The sequence below is a fragment of the Lepidochelys kempii genome, chromosome 8 (assembly GCF_965140265.1).
Source record: "Lepidochelys kempii isolate rLepKem1 chromosome 8, rLepKem1.hap2, whole genome shotgun sequence".
NCBI classification, from domain to species: domain Eukaryota; kingdom Metazoa; phylum Chordata; order Testudines; family Cheloniidae; genus Lepidochelys; species Lepidochelys kempii.
In genome coordinates, this window is record NC_133263.1 from 78,283,221 (window position 1) to 78,303,985 (window position 20,765).

At 40.7% G+C, this 20,765-nt stretch overlaps 1 protein-coding gene across 6 annotated transcripts in view; it reads left to right on the plus strand.

Annotated features, from left to right (window-relative positions):
• The first annotated feature begins 2,513 nt into the window (after positions 1-2,513).
• The window catches only part of ODF2L (outer dense fiber of sperm tails 2 like), a 53,470-nt gene continuing 35,218 nt past the window's right edge, over positions 2,514-20,765 (plus strand). For 3 of the 6 annotated variants that reach the window (XR_012160421.1, XM_073357167.1, XM_073357172.1), the window contains exons 1-8: positions 2,514-2,817; positions 3,526-3,621; positions 8,612-8,769; positions 9,541-9,658; positions 10,825-10,953; positions 12,501-12,563; positions 14,484-14,555; positions 15,966-16,082. Coding sequence is in view for 5 of the 6 variants with exons in the window: in XM_073357167.1 (XP_073213268.1) it covers positions 3,538-3,621; positions 8,612-8,769; positions 9,541-9,658; positions 10,825-10,953; positions 12,501-12,563; positions 14,484-14,555; positions 15,966-16,082 (741 nt within the window). In the remaining variant the exon portion in view is untranslated. Of the gene's footprint in view, positions 2,818-2,944; positions 3,409-3,525; positions 3,622-8,611; positions 8,770-9,540; positions 9,659-10,824; positions 10,954-12,500; positions 12,564-14,483; positions 14,556-15,965; positions 16,083-20,765 lie in introns of those variants that run through there. The other 3 variants (XM_073357169.1, XM_073357171.1, XM_073357170.1) reach the window with 3 other exon arrangements.

Consider the following 20,765-nt stretch of genomic DNA (forward strand, 5'->3'; position numbering starts at 1 on the left):
GTACAGCGTAAGCTCATGAAATTTGCCCCATCCTTCAGTGTGGAGAAGGATATGCAACCGCTCTCTGCTCCAAGTTATGACTCCCACACACTGGTTTTATACAAAGCAAAAATAAAGTTTATTAACTACAAAAGATTTTAAGTGATTATAAGGGAGAACAAACAGATCAAAGCAGATTACCTAGCAAACAAACAAAACAAGCAAACTAAGCTTAATATACTAAAGAGATTGGATATGAGTAGCAAATTCTCATCCTAAATGATTATTCAAGCAGGCTGCAGATATTCTTAAGGGGCCAGCTGCACTTGCTTATAGCTTAAAAACCCCAGGTGTTCCTTTCACAGGCTAAAAATCACTTTAGCCTGGGTCCAGCACTCCCTCCCCCCAGTTCAGTCTTTGTTCCGTAGCTCTTTCCAGGAGTCTCTTTAGGTGGGGAGTCAGTGAAGAACCACAGTGATGTCACTCCTCTGCCTTAAATAGCTTTTGCATATGGCAGGAACCCTTTGTCTCATGCCAGTCAGTGGAAAAACACCGGTATTCCAGAATGGAGTCCAGTACCAGGTGACCTGGTTAGATGCCCCTGCAGTGCCACAGCAGGCTGTTTGTAATGTCCTCAAGAAGACACCCCACCCACCCCCGTTGGGAGATAAATTTCTTCTAAGGCCTATTGTTTTCTCCTCAACAGAGCCTGACAATTGCAATCAAATAATGTGATCATCTATGAAAAGTAATATTTGTGTGTTTTATTGCAAATCTTTAAAAATATTTAGTGTCTAATCCTTTCCTTTTCAGGCAGTTTAGCTGGCTCCAGAAGGACCGTCAGGCTTATGGGAATCCTCAGGTGGGGTAGATGCCCTGAAATGTCATCTCTCCACCTGGCAAAGATGGTGCAGTTGGTGCAATTGCAGTTGCTGGTGCAATGATCCATGGCTTCTGGAATGGTTCCTAGGGGTATGGGCAGCTAGTGCAATTACACCAGAAGACTGGCTCAGTGCTGAGCAGTCTCAAGAGCAGGGAATTCAAAGATGGCTCAAAGCCACTTTTTCACAAACACTCTTTCCTTAATTGCACTGAGTACTCCTCTGCTGGAGACCATTATTAGAGCTTCAGTGGCTTTGACAGGCAGGACCTGCACTGCGCTTCAGAATTTGCTAATATGACAATCCATTAGGGAAGGTTAGCTTGGCATGAGAATAGCTCCATTACTGTGTCTTCATGCACATCTTATTTTTCTCGCTGGCAGAAAGTCAAGACGGGCCACAGACAGTCAAGTGGCCCCGTCTGGCTGGTGAATTTAGGATTGGGCCTCTCCAATTTTTGATTAGTCTGGAGATGTGTGCGATGGATAGGCAGGGGAGGGGTCATAGTCTGGAAATGCATGTAATGGGGAAGGGCCCTAGTCTGGAGATGCAAGTGATGGGTGGGCAAGGTGTGTATATGATGGGCAGGGGCAGACGAGGGGAGCCCTGGCCTGGAGCTGTGTGTGATGGGCAGATGAGGCGGGGGGCTGGCCTGGAGCTGTGTGTGACGGGCAGATGAGGGGGGGGGGCTGGCCTGGAGCTGTGTGTGACGGGCAAATGGGGGGGGGGCCTGGCCTGGAGCTGTGTGTGATGGGCAGATGGGGGGGGGTCTGGCCTGGAGCTGTGTGTGACGGGCAAATGGGGGGGGGGCCTGGCCTGGAGCTGTGTGTGATGGGCAGATGGGGGGGGGGTCTGGCCTGGAGCTGTGTGTGATGGGCAGATGGGGGGGGGTCTGGCCTGGAGCTGTGTGTGATGGGCAGATGGGGGGGGGTCTGGCCTGGAGCTGTGTGTGATGGGCAGATGGGGGGGGGTCTGGCCTGGAGCTGTGTGTGATGGGCAGATGGGGGGGGGCGCCTGGCCTGGAGCTGTGTGTGATGGGCAGATGAGGGGGGGGGCCTGGCCTGGAGCTGTGTGTGATGGGCAGATGGGGGGGGGGGTCTGGCCTGGAGCTGTGTGTGATGGGCAGATGGGGGGGGGGTCTGGCCTGGAGCTGTGTGTGATGGGCAGATGAGGGGGGGGGTCTGGCCTGGAGCTGTGTGTGATGGGCAGATGGGGGGGGGGGCCTGGCCTGGAGCTGTGTGTGATGGGCAGATGGGGGGGGGGGCCTGGCCTGGAGCTGTGTGTGATGGGCAGATGAGGGGGGGGGCCTGGCCTGGAGCTGTGTGTGATGGGCAGATGGGGGGGGGGGGTCTGGCCTGGAGCTGTGTGTGATGGGCAGATGGGGGGGGGGGGTCTGGCCTGGAGCTGTGTGTGACGGGCAGATGAGGGGGGGGGCCTGGCCTGGAGCTGTGTGTGATGGGCAGATGGGGGGGGGTCTGGCCTGGAGCTGTGTGTGATGGGCAGATGGGGGGGGGGGTCTGGCCTGGAGCTGTGTGTGATGGGCAGATGAGGGGGGGGGGGCTGGCCTGGAGCTGTGTGTGATGGGCAGATGAGGGGGGGGGGCCTGGCCTGGAGCTGTGTGTGACGGGCCCTGTTCCCGGCGGCTGACGGGGACTTGGGAGGACGAAGCTGGGCTCTGTCCGGGGCGCTCGGGACCGGGCGCCGCGGGGCCAAGACCCTGCTCTCACAGTCACCAGCAGCAGCCAGGCCCGGCCGAGCGGCTGCCCGCGGGCGGAGCTGTCCCCGGCCGCCCTGCACCACTCGGCCCCGCATGGCAGCGGGCTCCGCCCCTGAGTGCCGGCGAGGGAAGGGAGCCGCGCTGCGGAAGCGGCGGGCGGCTACAGGTTGCCAAGGCAGCAGCTGCGGCTCCCGCCTCCCGCCGGGGAGAAGGAGCGCGACGGCCGTGGAGGGAGGCTGGGTAACGTCACCAGGGACTCCGGCGGGGCAGGGCACCGGGTGGGCCTGGGCGGGGCAGGACAGAGCGGGGGGCGCCCCTGTCCTGCTTGGGGGCGGGGCGTGGCATGGCCCGCGGCGCTGCTTGGCGGCTCAGGGTCGTGGGCGGGAGCTGGCCGGTACCGGCGGGGCTCGCTGGGGGAAGGTGCCCGGGCACTGCCCGCGGCAAGGGGAAGCTGCTTGGGGGTGCCCTGTACCGCCCGCGTAGTGCCGGCCCCTTTCCCGTCCCCTCACACTCACGGCGTCGGCTGCTGTGTCTCGGGTGGGGGATCTTGAGGCCAGGCTTTGCCCTGACGGGCCTCTCTCCCTCCTTCCCTCCCTTTTATGTCAGTTACAGTCAGTAGCCCTTTATTTTGGGGAGTTGTTTAACTTTTCTGCAATGAATGTGTGAGTGGTTGGGGCCAAGTAAATAAGTGCTAAATAAATATCCCTTACAACCTTACTTTATTAAGTATTGACTCTGGCCAGTAATTTCACTCGGGGTCACCTGGAAGCCTCATTCTTGTAGTAGGTCTAGGTTTTGTTCATCCTGCATTTTATATTCAACTGAACTGAGGTACCAGTGATCTTTAACTACTGTGCCTTCCCTCATTAGCTTGCTTTTCTATTATTTTTATTACGATGATGGCACTGTAGAGAGATGCTTTTATATCAACTTTTAATCTTTTTGCAGAATTAGGACACAATGTTGTCATCCATGCACATACAGAATAACGATAGTCTATCAGAGTTGTATGTTCAACAAAAGCTGTCTTTTGACATTGCTGAGGTAAGTCAAATCATACTAATTTGCAGTGCCATCAATAGGGCCGTGTGGGGCCCGGGGCAGAAGTGACAGATTTCTCTCTTCCGGGACCGACCACTTGCACCGGCCCACGGGGCCCCCCAAAATGCAGGGCCCGGAGCAGTTGCGCCGATTCGCCCTACCCAAGGGACTGCACTGCTAATGTGTTACTGATGTATGAGCATTTCCTACAAAGGAAAGTAATGTATGCACTTTGTTACTGACTAGGCCCTGGCTTCAGATCAAACTTTAAATTTTGTGTCCTATCTGTAGACAGTAGGAAGAAGGGATGCATTTGGGGTTTGATTTTCAAAAGGGTATGAGGGAGTTTTGTGCCCAATTCCCCTTGAAAAAAATCAATCGGAGCCAGGTATTTAACTCCCCTAGGCACTTTTGAAGAGTCTACTCTTGCTGTTTAGGAATGGAGTGCAATGCTAATAAAGGACATATATAGGATAATTCTTTAAGTGAGTTAGGGCAAATCTACATTACAGCGCTACATTGGCGCAGCTGCACCACTGTAGCACAGCTAGTGAAGAGACACTATGCCGGTGGGAGTGCGCTCTCCTGTTGGCATAATTACTCCACCTCTGCAAGAAGCGGAAGCTATGTTGGTGGGAAGGTGTCTCCTCCTGACATAGCACCAGTGGTGGGAAGGTGTCTCCTCCTGACATAGCACCAGTGTGAACAGCACAAAACTTGCATCTCTCAGAGGCTGCTTTTTCACATTCCTGAGCAACATAACTTAGACGGATTTAAGCAGTAGCGTAGACCTGCTCTTAAACAAGTGTTTGTTGGAAGCTGTTTGGTCACATCTCAAGCCACTGGGAAATAAATTCAGAGGGGAATAAAAGAAAAATGGGGTTAGAATAAAGGATATTATGCGGAAGACTTCTGCGTTGGTTTATGAAAGTGTATGAATATGCTACACATTTACTAAGAGAAGCTATGTTCTTAAAAGAAGATTCACGCAAGTTTGACACAAGGTAGGAGAGATCCTATATCCTAATTGAAGACTACCTCTAAAAATTACATATTGAAAAAATGGATAAATTCTAGTTTGTGCTTCTCTGGCTCTGGATGAACTAGGATAAATTAAATGCTATGCTAAGCCTCCCAAGATGCTGCATAGAAGGAATTTGACTAATCTCAGTCATAAATTTTTGTGCTTAGTTGTGCAGTGTGTAAATATAGCAAAAATATTTTCATAGCAATATTAACTTGAGAACATATGAAAATTTGCATTCAGCACACATGGAATGAAATGTATTAAGCCTTTGTGTAAATATATTTTATAGAACTTACTTAACAAGCCTACATACAAGTAACTTTGCAAGAATTTACTTTGTAGAACCAATGGAGACTTAATTCACTCTTACAACTTAAATTAGTATTGTTAGCTGGTTTCATTAAATGCTTATAAATTTTAATTTGGTTACTGTTTTGCTATACATATTTATATCACTCTAGAAAAATTCTACTTCTCCTGGAACTAAGTACCCTTTTAACTTGCATCACCAGTCAAAGAAACAATCAGTTTATTATTCTTATTTATTTATTAAGACTTCAGACTGGAAATGTTCTAGATTCATTGAGTATAAGATCTTGTAGCAAAACAGTGATGGAGAATTTGCCACAGCCTTTGAGTTGTTCCAGTGGTTAATTACCTTCACTGATAATAATTTTCACCTTATTTCTAGTCTAAATTTGTCTGGTTTTAACTTCCAGCCATTCAATCTTGTTATACTTCCATCCGCTAAATTGAGAAGCCTTCTAATATCAAATTTATGTTTCCATGTAAGTACTTAACAGACTTAAGTCTGTTTAATCTTCTCTTTGATAAGCTAAATAGTTCCTTACGTCTTTCTCTAAAAGGCACATTTTCCAGTCTTTTAATCATCTTGTGGCTCTTCTCTGAATCATCTCCATTTTACCAACCTCCTTCTTGAATTGTTGACACTAGAACTGTACTCAATATTTCAGTAGTGGTCAGTTGCACCAGTGCCAAATACAGAAGTAAAATAACCCCTCTTTTCTCCTACTTGATATTCCCATTTTTACATCCAGAGTTCACTTTAGCCTTTTGGGGTACACTGCCACACTGGTAGACCCCTAAAAGTCTCCCATCCTTTAAGTATGGCCTGCGTTTTTTTTTTGTACATATATGACTTTACATTTGGCTCCATTGAAATGTATATTGTTTCCCAGTTTATCAAGTAATCCAGATTGCTCTGGATCAGTGGTGTGAATTCATTGTTTAAACACTCCCCAAATCTTTGTCATCTGCAAACTTTAGCAGTAATGTCTTTAAGGTGTGTCATTTTTCATAGCCAATATTATACAAGGGAGTAATGTGGCTAGCATCATGTCCAGCCGCCTTTTGTAGCATGATGTGCCCTCACCGCTATGGCACCTCCTGCTGGTTAGTCCGGGAATTAACTCAGCCAGCCTCAGACCATCTCCTGCTGTTGCTTCTTGTCTTTTTATTCTTAATCTCCACCATTATACTTCAGGCTCCGAATCCCTCCTGGCCCACAGTGCCCCTTCTCCTGGGTACTGCCCCACAGCAGTGGCCCCCACACTCAGGGTCCTCCCCTCCCCAGGGAACCCCCATCCCCTAAGCCCACCTCACCTCAGTGACCCACTGCCAGTCCTCATCTAGCTCCTTCCCTCGGGGCAAACTGCAGTCTGAAGTGGCCAGGGGGTTGGACTGGCTGCCTAGTTCTTCCCTGGCTGTTCTCCTCAGCCCCAGTACCTCCTCAGGCCTTGGAAGCAAATTCTCAGCCTGGGAGTTCACCAGGCTGGAGCTCCTCCTGCTCTTCCCACCACTGCTCTGTCCAAGGTAGTTTCTTTTGCTTGCAGGCAGTCAGTCTTTCCCTCTCTAGGCTGGAGAGAAACTGGTAGCCTGCTGGCCCTGCAGCCCTTTTATATGGCCTAGCCTGGCCCTGTTTGGCTGCCTCCCAGCCTTCTCTGATTGGCTGTCAGCCCCAGCCCTCCACAAGGACTGTTTTTTAATCCCTTCTGGGCTGGGGCAGTGTGACTGCCCTGCTACACCCTTGACTTCTCAAACCCTCTGGAGGTGAACTGGAGACAGCCTTTCAGTGTAAGATCAATAGAGACCCCACCCATTAACCTCTGGGATTGTTGTCAAGTGCATTAACCACCACACCACATTTTGTATATCACTTCCCCTCTGAACCAGGTTGTTTTTTAAGCAATATAGCCTTCTCAGTTGTGGAATTGTACCTTTTTTGGCATCTAATAAAATGTTTTTAAACAGCTACCAATTATCTTTCACATTTTTCTGTATAAATTCTTTCTCTCAAGTGATTTGGTTCATAATTGTTTTCAGCTTTCTATAATTGGCCCTTTTAAATCACCATGACTGGCTTGGACTTCATTGTCTTTTGTGTGCAACATATGTAATCAAGTCACAATCACTTGCACCTACGGAAACGCTCATTTTTAGTTCTGCAATCGATTCCTCCTGTCAAGATGATAAGGTTTTTTATAGAATTCCCCTGAGCTGGGTATAACACTTCTGGAATTAAAAAATTGTCCTCTAGAACTTTTAGAAATTCAGAGGATGTTTTCGTACGAGCAGCATAAGACTTCCAGCATATGTCATTCAGATTGAAGTCCCCTATGAAACGCAAACCTATGAAAAAACAAAGAAATTAAAATGGAAAAAATAGAAGTTGGTTGTAAAATTTCACATTATGAGAGATGTAAATAAGTGTGATGTTATAGTCTAGTTATTAAGAGTCTGATGCTAAATTCTCAGTTTTCTCAATTCTCACCTCCTCCTGTTATGTCACAAGGTGGGGCCTTTAGTGATGGTGGAAATAACAGATGAAAATGATAATTTAGTTTGTCCTGAACATTTTTCTTGAGTATTTCTACTTAATAAAGAACTTAAGTTGTTTTGTCTTGAGATGTCTCTTAGGCTCATGTGGCAGCTAAGCATAGCAAGCTTAGCAATGAGTGGTACCAATTGTTACATAATTCTCAATATAGTTATTGTAGGGAACAAGACATGCACTACCTATTACACCCGGAGAAGCAGCAAAACTCTGTTCATTGATTCAGTCCTGTGAAGACTATTTTAGAATCAGAAAAGTCAACCAACATGGAAAATATTTTACTGGTCTAAGTGAAGAAGCAGACCAAGTAGGGAAGACCTAACAATAGTATCAGTATGAGGCTGACGCTCTTAAGCCTTTCTTGCACTCCTGTTGGCATTAGAGATATTTACACATTTGTTCTTAACTCCCTTGCATTAAATAATTTCCTGCTAAATTGGAAGGAATTCATAGAATGATGTGTGCGAAAGCATAAAGAAAATTCTACCTAATTCCTGACTAGCTGTAAATTCCTGTAGAGTGGAACTTTCAAAGGATAATCAGGAAGTTAAGTACACAATTCCCTTTTGAAATTAAATAGGATTTGGTTGCCTAACTTTCTTAGGCTCCTTTAGAAATCCCAGCTGGATTGTTTTCTGTACAGTTTTTAAGAAGCTAATAATTAAACTATGTGACCTTAATGCTAAATTTGTCGCTATGATAACTATAATCAGAAACATCCTTCTTTCTGCCCATTTATACAAGTAAATAATTCTGGACTTTCATTTTTCTCACTGTGATGGTAATATGCTTGATCTTCAGGGTATAACGTCCACTGTTAGCTGTTTTACAGCATTGGACAAGACTTCTTACATATAGACTAAAGAAAGTAGGAGAAAAGTACGTAGAGTAATAAATTATTGAGGAGAAAATTGGTACCATCTTTTAATTCCATTCTGTTTCCCATAATAAAAGGGATGATGGACATTTGAAATAATTCTGGCCCCATATTCTTGTTTGTTATCTTGTGATAGAGAATCTTTTGATTAAGCTTTCGTTGTTATAGGTAGAAAATATGTCTTGAAATAGTTGGGGAGAAGATAAAGACTAAAATAAAATAAAATGTTTGTAAGTTTTCAGCATGCATGGAGGAGGAACCCTTGAAGCAGAATTGGAGTTCATTTACCAAAGTTATGGATAAACATCAGAGCAAGCTGAAAGAACTGTCACCCCAGCTCAAAAGCAGATCACAGGAAAACTTCCTACAACAAAACCTGAGTGAAATGAGATGGTATGCTTCAGACCAGGAAAAATACAATTACAGAATTTCATGAGACCAACAGTCTTTCATCTGTTCTGACAGCATTTATTTATGCTTCTTTAGCTGTTCAAATCCACACAATGTGTTCAAAACATAAATATTTATCTTCTGTGAGTGCAATTCATGCTTGGGCAGATGATTCATTTAAGGCTTTGTGTTTAGACAACATAGGGGCTTATGTAGGTCCTCTGAACAGAGATTAATTTCACCCTATAATAGGGAACTTTTTGAAAGTCTCACCCTGTCTGTGTTTGCCATCTGAACACTGCTGTATATTGTACTAGTTCATGAGACCCTGCAAATGAGATTGTTTAGTCTATTTTCATTCCCCTGGCTGAGTGAAATGCAAAAAGCAAACAGCTTAATTAGTGAAAAGTACATTTGATTATTAAAAGTTCGTGGTACAGTCATCTAAGGAGTTATTGGTAACACTTAAAATAAACTTTGCTTCAAAAGGTTTTTTTTGGTTTGTTTGTTTTTAAATAGGGTAATTCCCAAAGTTCTTACTTCCTCTGGCTTTAGAGGACATAGAATGCAGCAGCAAGAAAGTGTTCCCATAAGTATTCAGTGTAAATAATTTATGATATGCAGTTGAAAAGGAGTTGTAGCCTGTATATTAAGGGAACACTATAAGAAAATTCTGCCTTTGGTTCATAAATATTTGTGAAATGGAAAAGTTTATTTAGATATTAAACATGTATAGTTCGTGCAATTTGATTTCTATTAAGTTCTTGTGAATAGGTTGAAAGAAGATGAAATTGCCACATTGCAGGAAAAGCTTCTTGAAGCAGAGATGGCAATCAGTTCAATAGAAATGTTTTTGCCTTCTTTTAAAGTCACTATTGCTGGAATGACAAATGTAAGTTACTGTATTTTAATACTATACAAAAGTCTGTGTACATATTTACCATCAGAACTCTAACTGGGTTAGTGTTCTGGGATATGCTGTATGGTGTTTTTTTTTTTTTTTTTTGCTCCACTCATTTCTGCAGAATTAAACTTTTATTTTATAAAATCTTAAATGTCTAACTCATATGGTTGATTAGAAAAACACTCTAAATGTTGACTGATGCGTTGATATGAGTGCAGACATACATCTTTAAATAAGAGCTTTAAGAGGTCCGAATGTTTGTTTTCATCTCACATGAATGTTAATTCTGAACCCTAACGATGCCAGTCAACATTCTGAGCTATTTTACTGCTGATCATTTTAGCAGAAACGTATACCTACTTGTGTATTGTGGGTTTGTGAGAAGAACTTGAGTACATTTGCATCTTCTTCCCCAATTGTAACCCTGTTTATACACAATATTGTACAGGAGTTACTTTTTTTTTACTATGATTTTAAAAAATATCTTCAAATGAGATTTTTGATGTCTGTAACCTGTTGAGTACAAATACATTATTACTATTTAAGTTTATAAAACAAAACAAATATTATTCTAGGAGTCAAGATATCTTGATTTTTTTGTAGTCCCTCATGGATAATTTGTTTAAGAATTGCCATTGGGAATTCACACTTTTCTGTACCACAGAGTTAACATTTCCAATAGTACTTCAGTTTCTCTCCAGCTACAGACAGAAGTATTGTGAATACATATGTGCAAATCCAGATGAAATAACTTCTGTGATAGTACTTACTAAAAGGTCTATTACCTGATTGTCCTTTGTTATTTTTGGAGCAGCATAACTAGTTTGATTTAAATGGATTTTCCCTGGGGAGAGGAAAATTGGGTATTTTATCAGCAAAAAAGTTAAACTAGAGAAGAGCATATGCCTGATCTCTCTGTAACAGACTTTGAAGAGTGAATATTGAATTATGTAGTATTTCATACCAAAATGTTTAAATTCTAATCTAAACAGTATTTTGCATATTCATTATGATATTTTTGCAGTGTACTTAGAAAAATAATTTTATGTTTTCTATATTTTAAAGCTAAATTTTAATAGTGGTAATCATGCTGTTTTGGGGAAATATTGTAGTACACTTACAGTATATTTGTTTGTGGCTTAATATTTTATCAGGTGTGTAACCTTTCTACATCAGATATGCTTAAGATTTCTAAACAAGAGGATTTACTGATAAAGGAACTAGAGACTCTCAAACACATAAAAGGATTGTTACTGCACCTACTTAGAACAGAGCATGAAGAAGTAAGATGACCCAAAACAATCTTGGGCTGGTTTAACAGAGAGCACGAGCACATTTTATTTTTTTTCCTGAACTTTTTCAGTAGTGTTTTCAAAGAAAGAAAGCGCCAGTCACAGAAAATGCAAAATCATACTGTTTCAAATATTCTTTATTGTCCAAATCAACCCCAGGTTGTGTAGGAAGTTTAACCTATTTCAAGAAAACTATGCTATGCTTGTATTGTATTGTAAATATCATAGAATACCCATACTTTCCTTTCATGTATATATAGTCTTTAATCATAATCACATTTGCTGAATAAGACAGAATAGGAATTGCTTGACTTCAAAAAAGATATATTAAGTTTTTAATAAAAAGCAGATGAGAGAAGGCATGTTTTTTCTTTTTTCCGGAGCCTATGTATATAGAATAATCAAGGAAGGAGAGGAAGTTTAAAAAGGAAAAGACAAACAAATAGAGAATGACAACTGGTAAATAATAGGGAGGCAGAGAGAAGAAAAGTGAAGAAATATAGAGAGCATTATATTACAATAATAGTGTGATTATCTCTTTGTGTTTGAATACCTTCTATTCACCGGTGTTTGTATTTAAACAAAACCAAGCATACATAAGCAGTGAATTCCTAAAGTGGACATTGTACACATGTGCTGGTGGCTCTGTTCAGAATGCTCTGTAAGGCTTCCCTCTCACTGATGAGACAGAGTACACCATGCTTCCAAAATCCAGCAGAGTGCACTCTGCAAATACCAGTGCCGAGAATGCAGCTCTCATTTGCTTTTCCCCTTGTTACTTTTCTCTGCTTTCCGATCCATCTGTAGTTTGACACTCAACTTGCTGGTTATCTCCTTCTTATAATTCAATATGCACTGGCCCTGTAACATGCTGAGTCATCTAAACTTCCTTGGAAGTCAGTGAGCCCATTCTCTGAAGTTAAAAAGTTTGGGATTTACTTAACTGGAAGTTCCATCAATAAGGGTAAAAAGACTAACTGATAAAATAAGGACAACTTTGACTGCCAAATTATGTAATTGATGATTGTGTGATAGTTATGGCTGCATAAATGGTTTTGCCATTCCAAGTTTATATTTATGATAGAAGTTAATATTGTGGGATATAAGATTTTGGGGTCTGGAGATAATCTTAGCTGCCATCAAACAATATTTTCAGAAACTCTTAAGGAAATGCTTCACTTTGTCTTTAAAATAGATGAATGGAATACACACTTGTACTTTAGTCTACTATTTGAACAAGGAAAATTAAATATGAATGCCATGTAAGTGCTTCTATTTAAAAAATAATCAGTGTTACATATAGAATTAACCTTGGTTTATTTTCCCCTATTGATAAACTCCGCACATAGATTGAACAGAATCTCTAAGGTATTTCCCACCAATTGTAAATAATCATGCATGTCAAAGTAAATACCTCCTTGCTGTGGGTATTTCATATATATCAGTCTCCATTCCGATTACACTGAATCAGCAAGTTCCATATACTATAAAATAATTAATTTTAAAATATTGGTTGTTTTTTCTATTTTGACTTGCAGATAAGCAGTAAACAAATTGACATTTTGATGCAGAAGTTAACTGAAAGTGAAACTGAAAATGATGTAAGTAAATTACATTTTCTGGCTCCTTACCCTATCAAGGTATGCCAAAGCAGTGAAATCCACATCTCATACAATTCCACTAGGCAACTGCCAGACCTAGGATCAGGATCAGGTCTTTCTGTCTTGCGGTCACATGTATGTGTATATTGATATACTTGCCTGGCTCTCACCCAATTTCCATTATTTTGTTTCTTCCTTACCCATTTTACTAGTGATATTTTTCAGGAGTATGGTGTCACAGAGTTTAATGTGCTGTACATTATCCTATATATAGCATGGGCCAGTTTATGATGATGTTCACCAGTGTTATTCCAGAGTAACTTTAATGGAAATGCTACTTATTTACACTGGTGTAACTGAGAAGAATGTCTAGCTCTGTTTCTCTAAGGCCAGATGTTACTTTTGTTTTAATGTTATGGTTATTCAAGTGCATTGCCTTTTTATTCTGACATAAATCGATAGGCACTGTAGGGGAGGGAAAAACGTGAATTCATTGCTCCCCCAAATTACCATTTTTGTTATAGTTTATGTAATGTTTCCAATCCATGATGAGGTCGTATTCCTACCCAGATGGTAGCTATCGTGATCAGACTACACCATTTTGAGCAAGCAGATGGAACTAAAAGCTTGTAAACCCTCTGAATCATTCCCCCAAATATGCCATTTGCCACAAATGAGAAAATAAAGGTCAATATGGTATCCAAGTACCTAAAGCTTCAGAGAGGTAAATCCAGATAGTTAACTCCATGAAAGCAATGACAAGAGAAGTTTAACCATTTTGTTGCAACTTCAGTATTACAAAGAAATGTAAAATTCCACCAGTACCTTTTTTTAAAACAGAGTAATTAGAAGTTGAAGTTCAATTTACTCCAGTACTGAGAAGGAATAACAAGATGTTTAGCTGAAAAGCGTGATACGGTGCTAAATATCTCAGGTAGCATGTATTATTATCCTCATTTTACAAATGGGGTAAATTGAGGCCCAAGGTGGTGTTAATGACTTGTCCAAGGCCAAAAAATATAAACCAAATCACTTTATTCCTAGTTTGGGCAGAAACTGTCTACACTGGAATTTGAATGATATCAGATTTAAAAGAGCTGTTTATTTTTCACAACGCAGGAAGTCTGATATTCAGTAGTTAAGGCAACCTGAACAATAGGTGTCAGTACAAGGGCTGCTTATGGAACACTACCAGTCTGGTAGAGGGGCAGAATATGGCTGTTATGTCTGAAAAGCATTCAGCCAACAAATTTACCTTCAACAGAGGTTGAATCCTAAAACTTACTTTCCGGGGAAGACCAAATAATCTTTACAATTAGGAGCTCCTATCTCAAAAGTAACATTACTTTTACTTAGTTCACAAATATTTACTGGCTCTGTGTTTAGGTTGGTTTTTGGTTTTTTTACTCACCAGAGTAGCACCCCATTCTTAATTCCTTCTTTGGCTCTTCCCTTATTGTCTGCTCTGTCTCCTTGCTCTCTTGTGGCCTCTTCAAATGTAATTTTAAAAATCAGAATTTTAAAAACAATTTGATAAGTAAATGAAGTGTATGTGTATCCTTCAGTAATTTGATTTGCAGGAAATTGACAAAACTTGACAAAAAGAGTGTCCCAGAACAAATCCCTGTAATACAAGGCATCATTGTACATCAGCTAAATTTAGGTACCCAATTATGTTGACTGTGCATCTGTACACTTAAATTCATGTCCCTGCTTTGAGACACTTTTGTTCTTATATTCAGGTGTACTATTTCTTTGCTTTTAAGCATCATCTTGAAATTTTGTGTCACTGGAAATGAGAGCTCAATTCCCTAATAAACTATCCCTTTTACATGTGCAATTTGAGTGCAGTTATGAAAATGTAGCCCAAAATGTGCATATTGAGACCTTTTAATTTTGTATTAATTTTCCCTCATGAAGGGTCTCAGAAAAGAAACGCTTGAAACAGAAAAGCATATTGTAGAGCTTTCTTCTCAGCTTCAACAGGAAAAAGTAAGTCCGTTTCCCCCTCAGAATAGATGTTTTATCTCCGTGTGCTAAATTCTTACCTCCAAAACTCCTAATTTTTCAAATTGTGAGAAGTGTAATATTTAATTTCAAACATAATATGAAAAGCTATTCCTGTGGCCAGTGTTTCTCATAGAGGTGAACCCACACCAGGAAGTTTGGCTCCAGATGTTTTTCTTGGATTGTGAACCACTCTCACCCCAGCCCCTCCAATGGTCAGTGTGAGGGATGGCTCTGAAGCGGGAGGTTGGTTTGGACCTGACTGTCGTTTCTCATTTAAGGTTAGGTTTAGGCTAATGTTGCACACATGCATAAGGTAGAGGGTAGGGTTGCCAAGTGTCTGGTTTTCGACCAGCACACCTGGTCAAAAAGGGACCCTGGGAGCTCCGGTCAGCACTGCTGATCGGGCTATTAAAAGTCCAGTTGATGGGGGGGCTGGCAGGCTCCCTACCCGGCTCCGCGCAGCTCCCAGGAAGCAATAACAAGTCCCTCTGGCTCCTAGGCATAGGGGCAGCCACGGGGACTCCACATGCTGCCCCCGCCCTGAGCGCCGGCTCTGCAGTTTCCATTGGCCAGGAACTGCAGCCAGTGGGAGCTGTGGGGGTGGCACCTGCAGGCTGGGGCAGCATACAGAGCTCCCCGGCTGCGCCTCTGCCTAGGAGCCAGAGAGACATGTCACTGCTTCCGGAAGCCGCCTGGGGTAAGTGCCACCGGGAGTCCACAACCCTCACCCCCTCCCGCAACCAACCCTGTGCCCCAGCCCTAATATCTGGCACCATCCCAGAGCCTGCACCACCAGCCAGTGCCCTCACCCCAACCCCATGCCCCAGCCCTGTGAAAATGAGCAAGTGAGTGGGGAGAGAGAGGGGTGAGAGAGGGAGAAGGGGTGGAGCCTCGGGGCAGGGGTGGGGTAATGGTATTTGGTTTTCTGCTGTTAGAAATTTGGCAGTCCTGTAGAGAAGAGAGTGCAAAAGCCCCTCTCCATTTTGCCTCTGTACAGGGGCTGTTCACAGTCACTCTCCTTGTGCTCTTTGAGTTCATCTGTCGCTGAAGGCTAGTGTTCTAGACAGTGCTAACCTCGCCAAAATATGTAGATAAAGGTCCCTTTTACCCTCTGTACCAGACAAGGGAGGTGGCTCCATTCAAAGTGAGGGTGGGAGGAAAAGCACTGACTATACTCAATAAGAGGGTTAAAACAGCTCTAGACAGTGCTTCAGTTGAGGGTATTATACTTGAGTCTGGGTTTGCAATCTGTTTCATAATTATATTGTGTATGTACCCACAGAGTGTGTGTACTACTCTATGTTAGAAATCAATTATACTGAAAAAATAGAGAAATCTTCTTATGGCATATCTGCATAAATTAAAAGATTTGTGTTCATATCTTTTGCATAGGCAAATGCACTGAAAGCAGACCACCTATCAAAGTCAGTAGAAGCTGTACAAACCCACCTGCAATGCCAGATTCAGAAAAAGGAGGCTGAGAATGATCAGTTGAAAGCAAAATTACAGGTTACAAATATTTTTCCTTTGGGTTTACTTTTAGTTCATTGGTAAATTAATGAAAGTATGTTGGGGCCAGAGGGCCATTTTAAATTAGAAGTTGTCAGTCAAATCTTAAAATGTCACTTGTTATTATTAAATTAAATCCCTGGTATAGACTTAAATTAGAATAGAAAACCCCAAACCAGTAAAACTAATGGAAATATATATTTCTTGAGATCCACTTGGACAATGCTCTTAATTACAAATGAGTTTTATAAATATTCAGAGCTTACACTATAGACACTTATAGAATGATGTAAAAAGTATCCAAAGTAGCCTTTATCCTGCAAACACTTACACATGTGCACCTAAGGAGTCCCGCTGAAGAGAATGCAACTATTCACATGCTTAAAGTAAACATGGATGGAAATGTTTGCAGGATCAAGGCCTAATAAAGGGACAAATATTCGTGTTAACAACCAGAGAGAGTTGACGGGAGTTGTCAGTGTTGAAAGACTGCAAGGATGTGATCAGGTGGCTGCAAGGGAGGGGACAGACTGTAGCCACAGATTCTCTACTAGTATTTGAAATGTGCAAGGAATGTGAAATTTAGGATTGAGCAGGGGAGTTCTCTTAAAAGTGGACTATCCCTATTACCTTTTATCTTTTTGAATTTGCCGGATACCTTACCATCAACCTGTTGGTCAGTTGCTTGTTATCACACACTCAATAAAAAGAGAAAAATCTTGGTATGAATATAAGCTTCTGTTCACTTTCTCCAGTTTAGAATAATAATAAAAAAAAGTAAGTTCACTCTTACTGAACAATATTTTGATAATGGTCTCTGCTGCACACACTTTCAATGGGCCAAACTTCAAGCAGAACTGCTACTGTTGAAAATATAACTGCCAAGCTTGGTTTTTTTTATTTAAACTCATTCTTGCTTGTACACTAAATAATGACAATGACATTGAGTAAAACCCTGTGTTAGCCATACTTTATTCTCCCTTATTAAAGATGAGCTAATTTTGTTTGGCTCTTTTTATGGTCTGTGCTGTCTATAGGCCTGGCTGGCATGCCTGCTGGTTCTTCACCAGTTCAACTCATGTATTCTATATACTGGATAATATAATTGAAATTAGCTACTTTGTCTACTACATATAGTATTGTTCTCTGAATACAGAATTATGGCCTACTGAGCCCAAACAAAACAGCCAAGTAAATAGGCTTTGTGCAGGGTTCTTTTCAGGGGCGAAGTAGCATGGAATCCTACCCCATTGGCAATGGAGCACCAGTGGAGAGGCCACTTCTACAATCCATGGTCTGTGGGAGCTTGCATAGGTGCTCTGTCATCTCCCATCATATGCAGGGGGGAAGGTTTGGCCAGTTGATCTGTATAATTAAAAATTCCTAAAATAGAATCTCTTACTAGAGAAGGATAGAGCAGCATATCATTTTCATTTCATTTTAACTGATCCTCCAAGGAATTACTTGTGGTTGCTCCAAATCAGTTGTAACTAGCCACATATTCAATCTTTTAAGCACAATTAAAGAAACTAGGGAAATTAATACAAGTTTGCAATATAATTTTAAAGGGGAAGGAGAAGTTTTATATAGTCTGAGGAAAGCTGAGTTTTGTAGTTAAACTAAGCATTGTATGTGTACTAGCTGAACATGTCAAAAAATCAGTTGAATCATCTTATATGCGTAATTTGGGTCTTTTGGTCACTCACGAAGCCCTCCTAGAACAGTAGGAGTTGAAAGGCATGATATGTCATATTGCAAAGGTAACTTGCCTAGATTACAGCATAGCAGCCGTGTTAGTCTGTATCCACAAGAAGAAAAGGAGTACTTGTGGCACCTTAGAGACTAAAATTTATTTGAGCATAAGCTTTCGAAGTGAGCTGTAGCTCACGAAAGCTTATGCTCAAATAAATTTGTTAGTCTCTAAGGTGCCACAAGTACTCCTTTTTGCCTAGATTAGTAATAAGGCTTGGATTTGACCTTGGACTCTGATGTTTTGGATATTAATGATCCCCTCATAGATACCATACAGACAAATATGCAGGATTTTTTTTGTGTTTAGACTTACTAGAATCTTACTCAATTGCAAAGATAAACTCAACTGATAAGTTAATTATAGAAATTAATTAATTCTAACAGTGATTACACCTGTTTCTTGGTGAATATGATTTTCTAATAGTGATACAAACCTTTGTAATGATGTATTTTTACACTTTTTGGAATATAGGAATGAAAGTGATTTTAAAACAATATCACTGTAGAAGTTTCAGAGCAATGCCAAATACTAACTGTGTGTGTGTATGTATAGCTATATAGATAAGGGCTGTTGATTAATTGCAGTTAACTCACACGATTAAAAAAAATTAATCACGATTAGTCACACTGTTAAACGATAGAATACCAAATGAAATTTCTTAAATATTTTTGGATGTTTTTCTACATTTTAAAATATATTGATTTTTATTACAACACAGAATACAAAGTGTACAGTGCTCACTTTATATTATTTTTTATTACAAATATTTGCAGTGTAAAAATGATAAAAGAAATAGTATTTTTCAATTCACCTCATACAAGTACTGTAGTGCAATCTCTTTATAGTGAAAGTGTAACTTACAAATGTAGGGGGTTTTTTTGTTACATAACCGCATTCAAAAACAAAACCATGTAAAACTTTAGAGCCAACAAGTCCACTCAGTCCTACTTCTTGTTCAGCCAATCGCTAAGACAAACAAGCTTGTTTACATTTACAGGAGATAATGCTGACCACTTCTTATTTACAATGTCACCTGAAAGTGATAACAGGCATTCACATGGCATTTTGTAGCCGGTGGTGCAAGGTATTTATGTGCCAGATATACTAAACATTCGTATACCCCTTCATGCTTTAGCCACCGTTCCAGGGGACATGGATTATCTCCTGGAAGCATTATCTCCTGCAAATTGTAACCAGACTTGTTTTTCTGAGCGATTGGTTGAACTAGAAGTAGGATTGAGTGGACTTGTAGGCTCTAAAGTTTCACATTGTTCTATTTTTGAATGCAGTTATTTTTTGTACATAATTCTACAGTGGTAAGTTCAACTTTCATGATAAAGAGATTGCACTACAGAACTTGTATTAGGTGAATTGAAAAATACTATTTCTTTTGTTTTTTACAGTGCAAGTATTTGTAATAAAAAATAAAGTGAGCACTGTACACTTTGTATTCTGTGTTGTAATTGAAATCAACATATTTGAAAATGTAGAAAACATCCACAAATATTTAAATGGTATTTTTTAATCGTGTAATTAATCACGATTAAATTTTTTTTAATCACTTGCCAGCCCTAATATATGGTATTTGCCATTAAGAAGTCAACATTTGGAAATTAAAAGTAGGGTAGATTTTTTTTTTTTTTCCAGGTTTGGAAGATTATTTATTTTCTCCTCTAACACTTTTACTCCGGAACATGAAATTAAGTATACACATTCCATGTTTTGTTCTGAAGGATATTGTTTCTTGTACTTCTGCACAGTGTAATTATTAGAATTCTCCCAGCAGATTTTATTAAATGGTATATTTCAAGGAATAAGCTGATCTTTGCATAAAGATTCAGTGAGAGTAGACAGCCATATGGGCTGAGGTTTTCAAAGGAATCTAAGGTAATTAAGTGTCCATAGCCCATTGAAGTCAGCTGATACCCTGACAAAGCCTTGGGACAGGTTGAATGTTTTCTGCTCATTATGAAATGAGTTCCAAGTTTAAATTTACTAAAGTCTTTGTAAAGGACATAGCTGCATGCTACACAGGACTGTCAGTCATAGTGTGATAGTGACATCTTGTGGTGATATAAAGGACTAACAATTGTATTCCCTATGTATTTCTTTAACTTAATATACGCAACACGGTAGGTGAGGTAATATCTTTTACCAACGTATAAGCAACAGACTGACAAATAAAAATCTTCTATATTCTCCTAAATTTGCTTAATTCATTGAAGATATTATTTCCCAAATCACAGTTATAAAGATCAATCACAAATATAAACTGCTTCATTTCACACTTACATCAAGAAGTAACATTGTTCCTTTTTTTTTTTCTTTTGACTACCAAGTAGATTGCATATCATTCTAGATATGTATGTGTTTGGAACCCACCTTAGGAAGGGTCATGGCCCAAACTTGAATGAGAAGGCACTATACATGTTTTTAATTCATGTTACATTTAGTCATGTCTGCCTTTAAACTATTTTAAGATGACCTGATAGAAGATTTTATATAGACTGGTATATGTAGCTGACATGTTTACTACTTTATTGCATGGTGGAAAAATTGTCGATAATATCAATGTGGCTTTAAGACTGTCCATCAAGAAACAGTTGCATGCTGGTAGATTGTTGATGCCATCGATGGCCATCCTAAAGACAACTGTGTTTGGGCCCTCTTTCAAGCAGGCTTTAAGGATACATCTGATTGCTTTCTTCGCCAAATGTCACTATACCTTGTTCTAATGTCTTTGATGTGATTTGCCTCTAGCATCCTTATTGTAATAAAAAATGCTATGTATGGGAACAAACATAAATATCTAGTTCAAGTAACTTGCCCAGCCTTGCATAGGAATTCTGTGGCGGAGGCATGGAGAGAATCCAGTTCTCCAGGGCAACGTTCATCTGACTCAACTTTGAGACCATCCTTTCTCTTTTTTT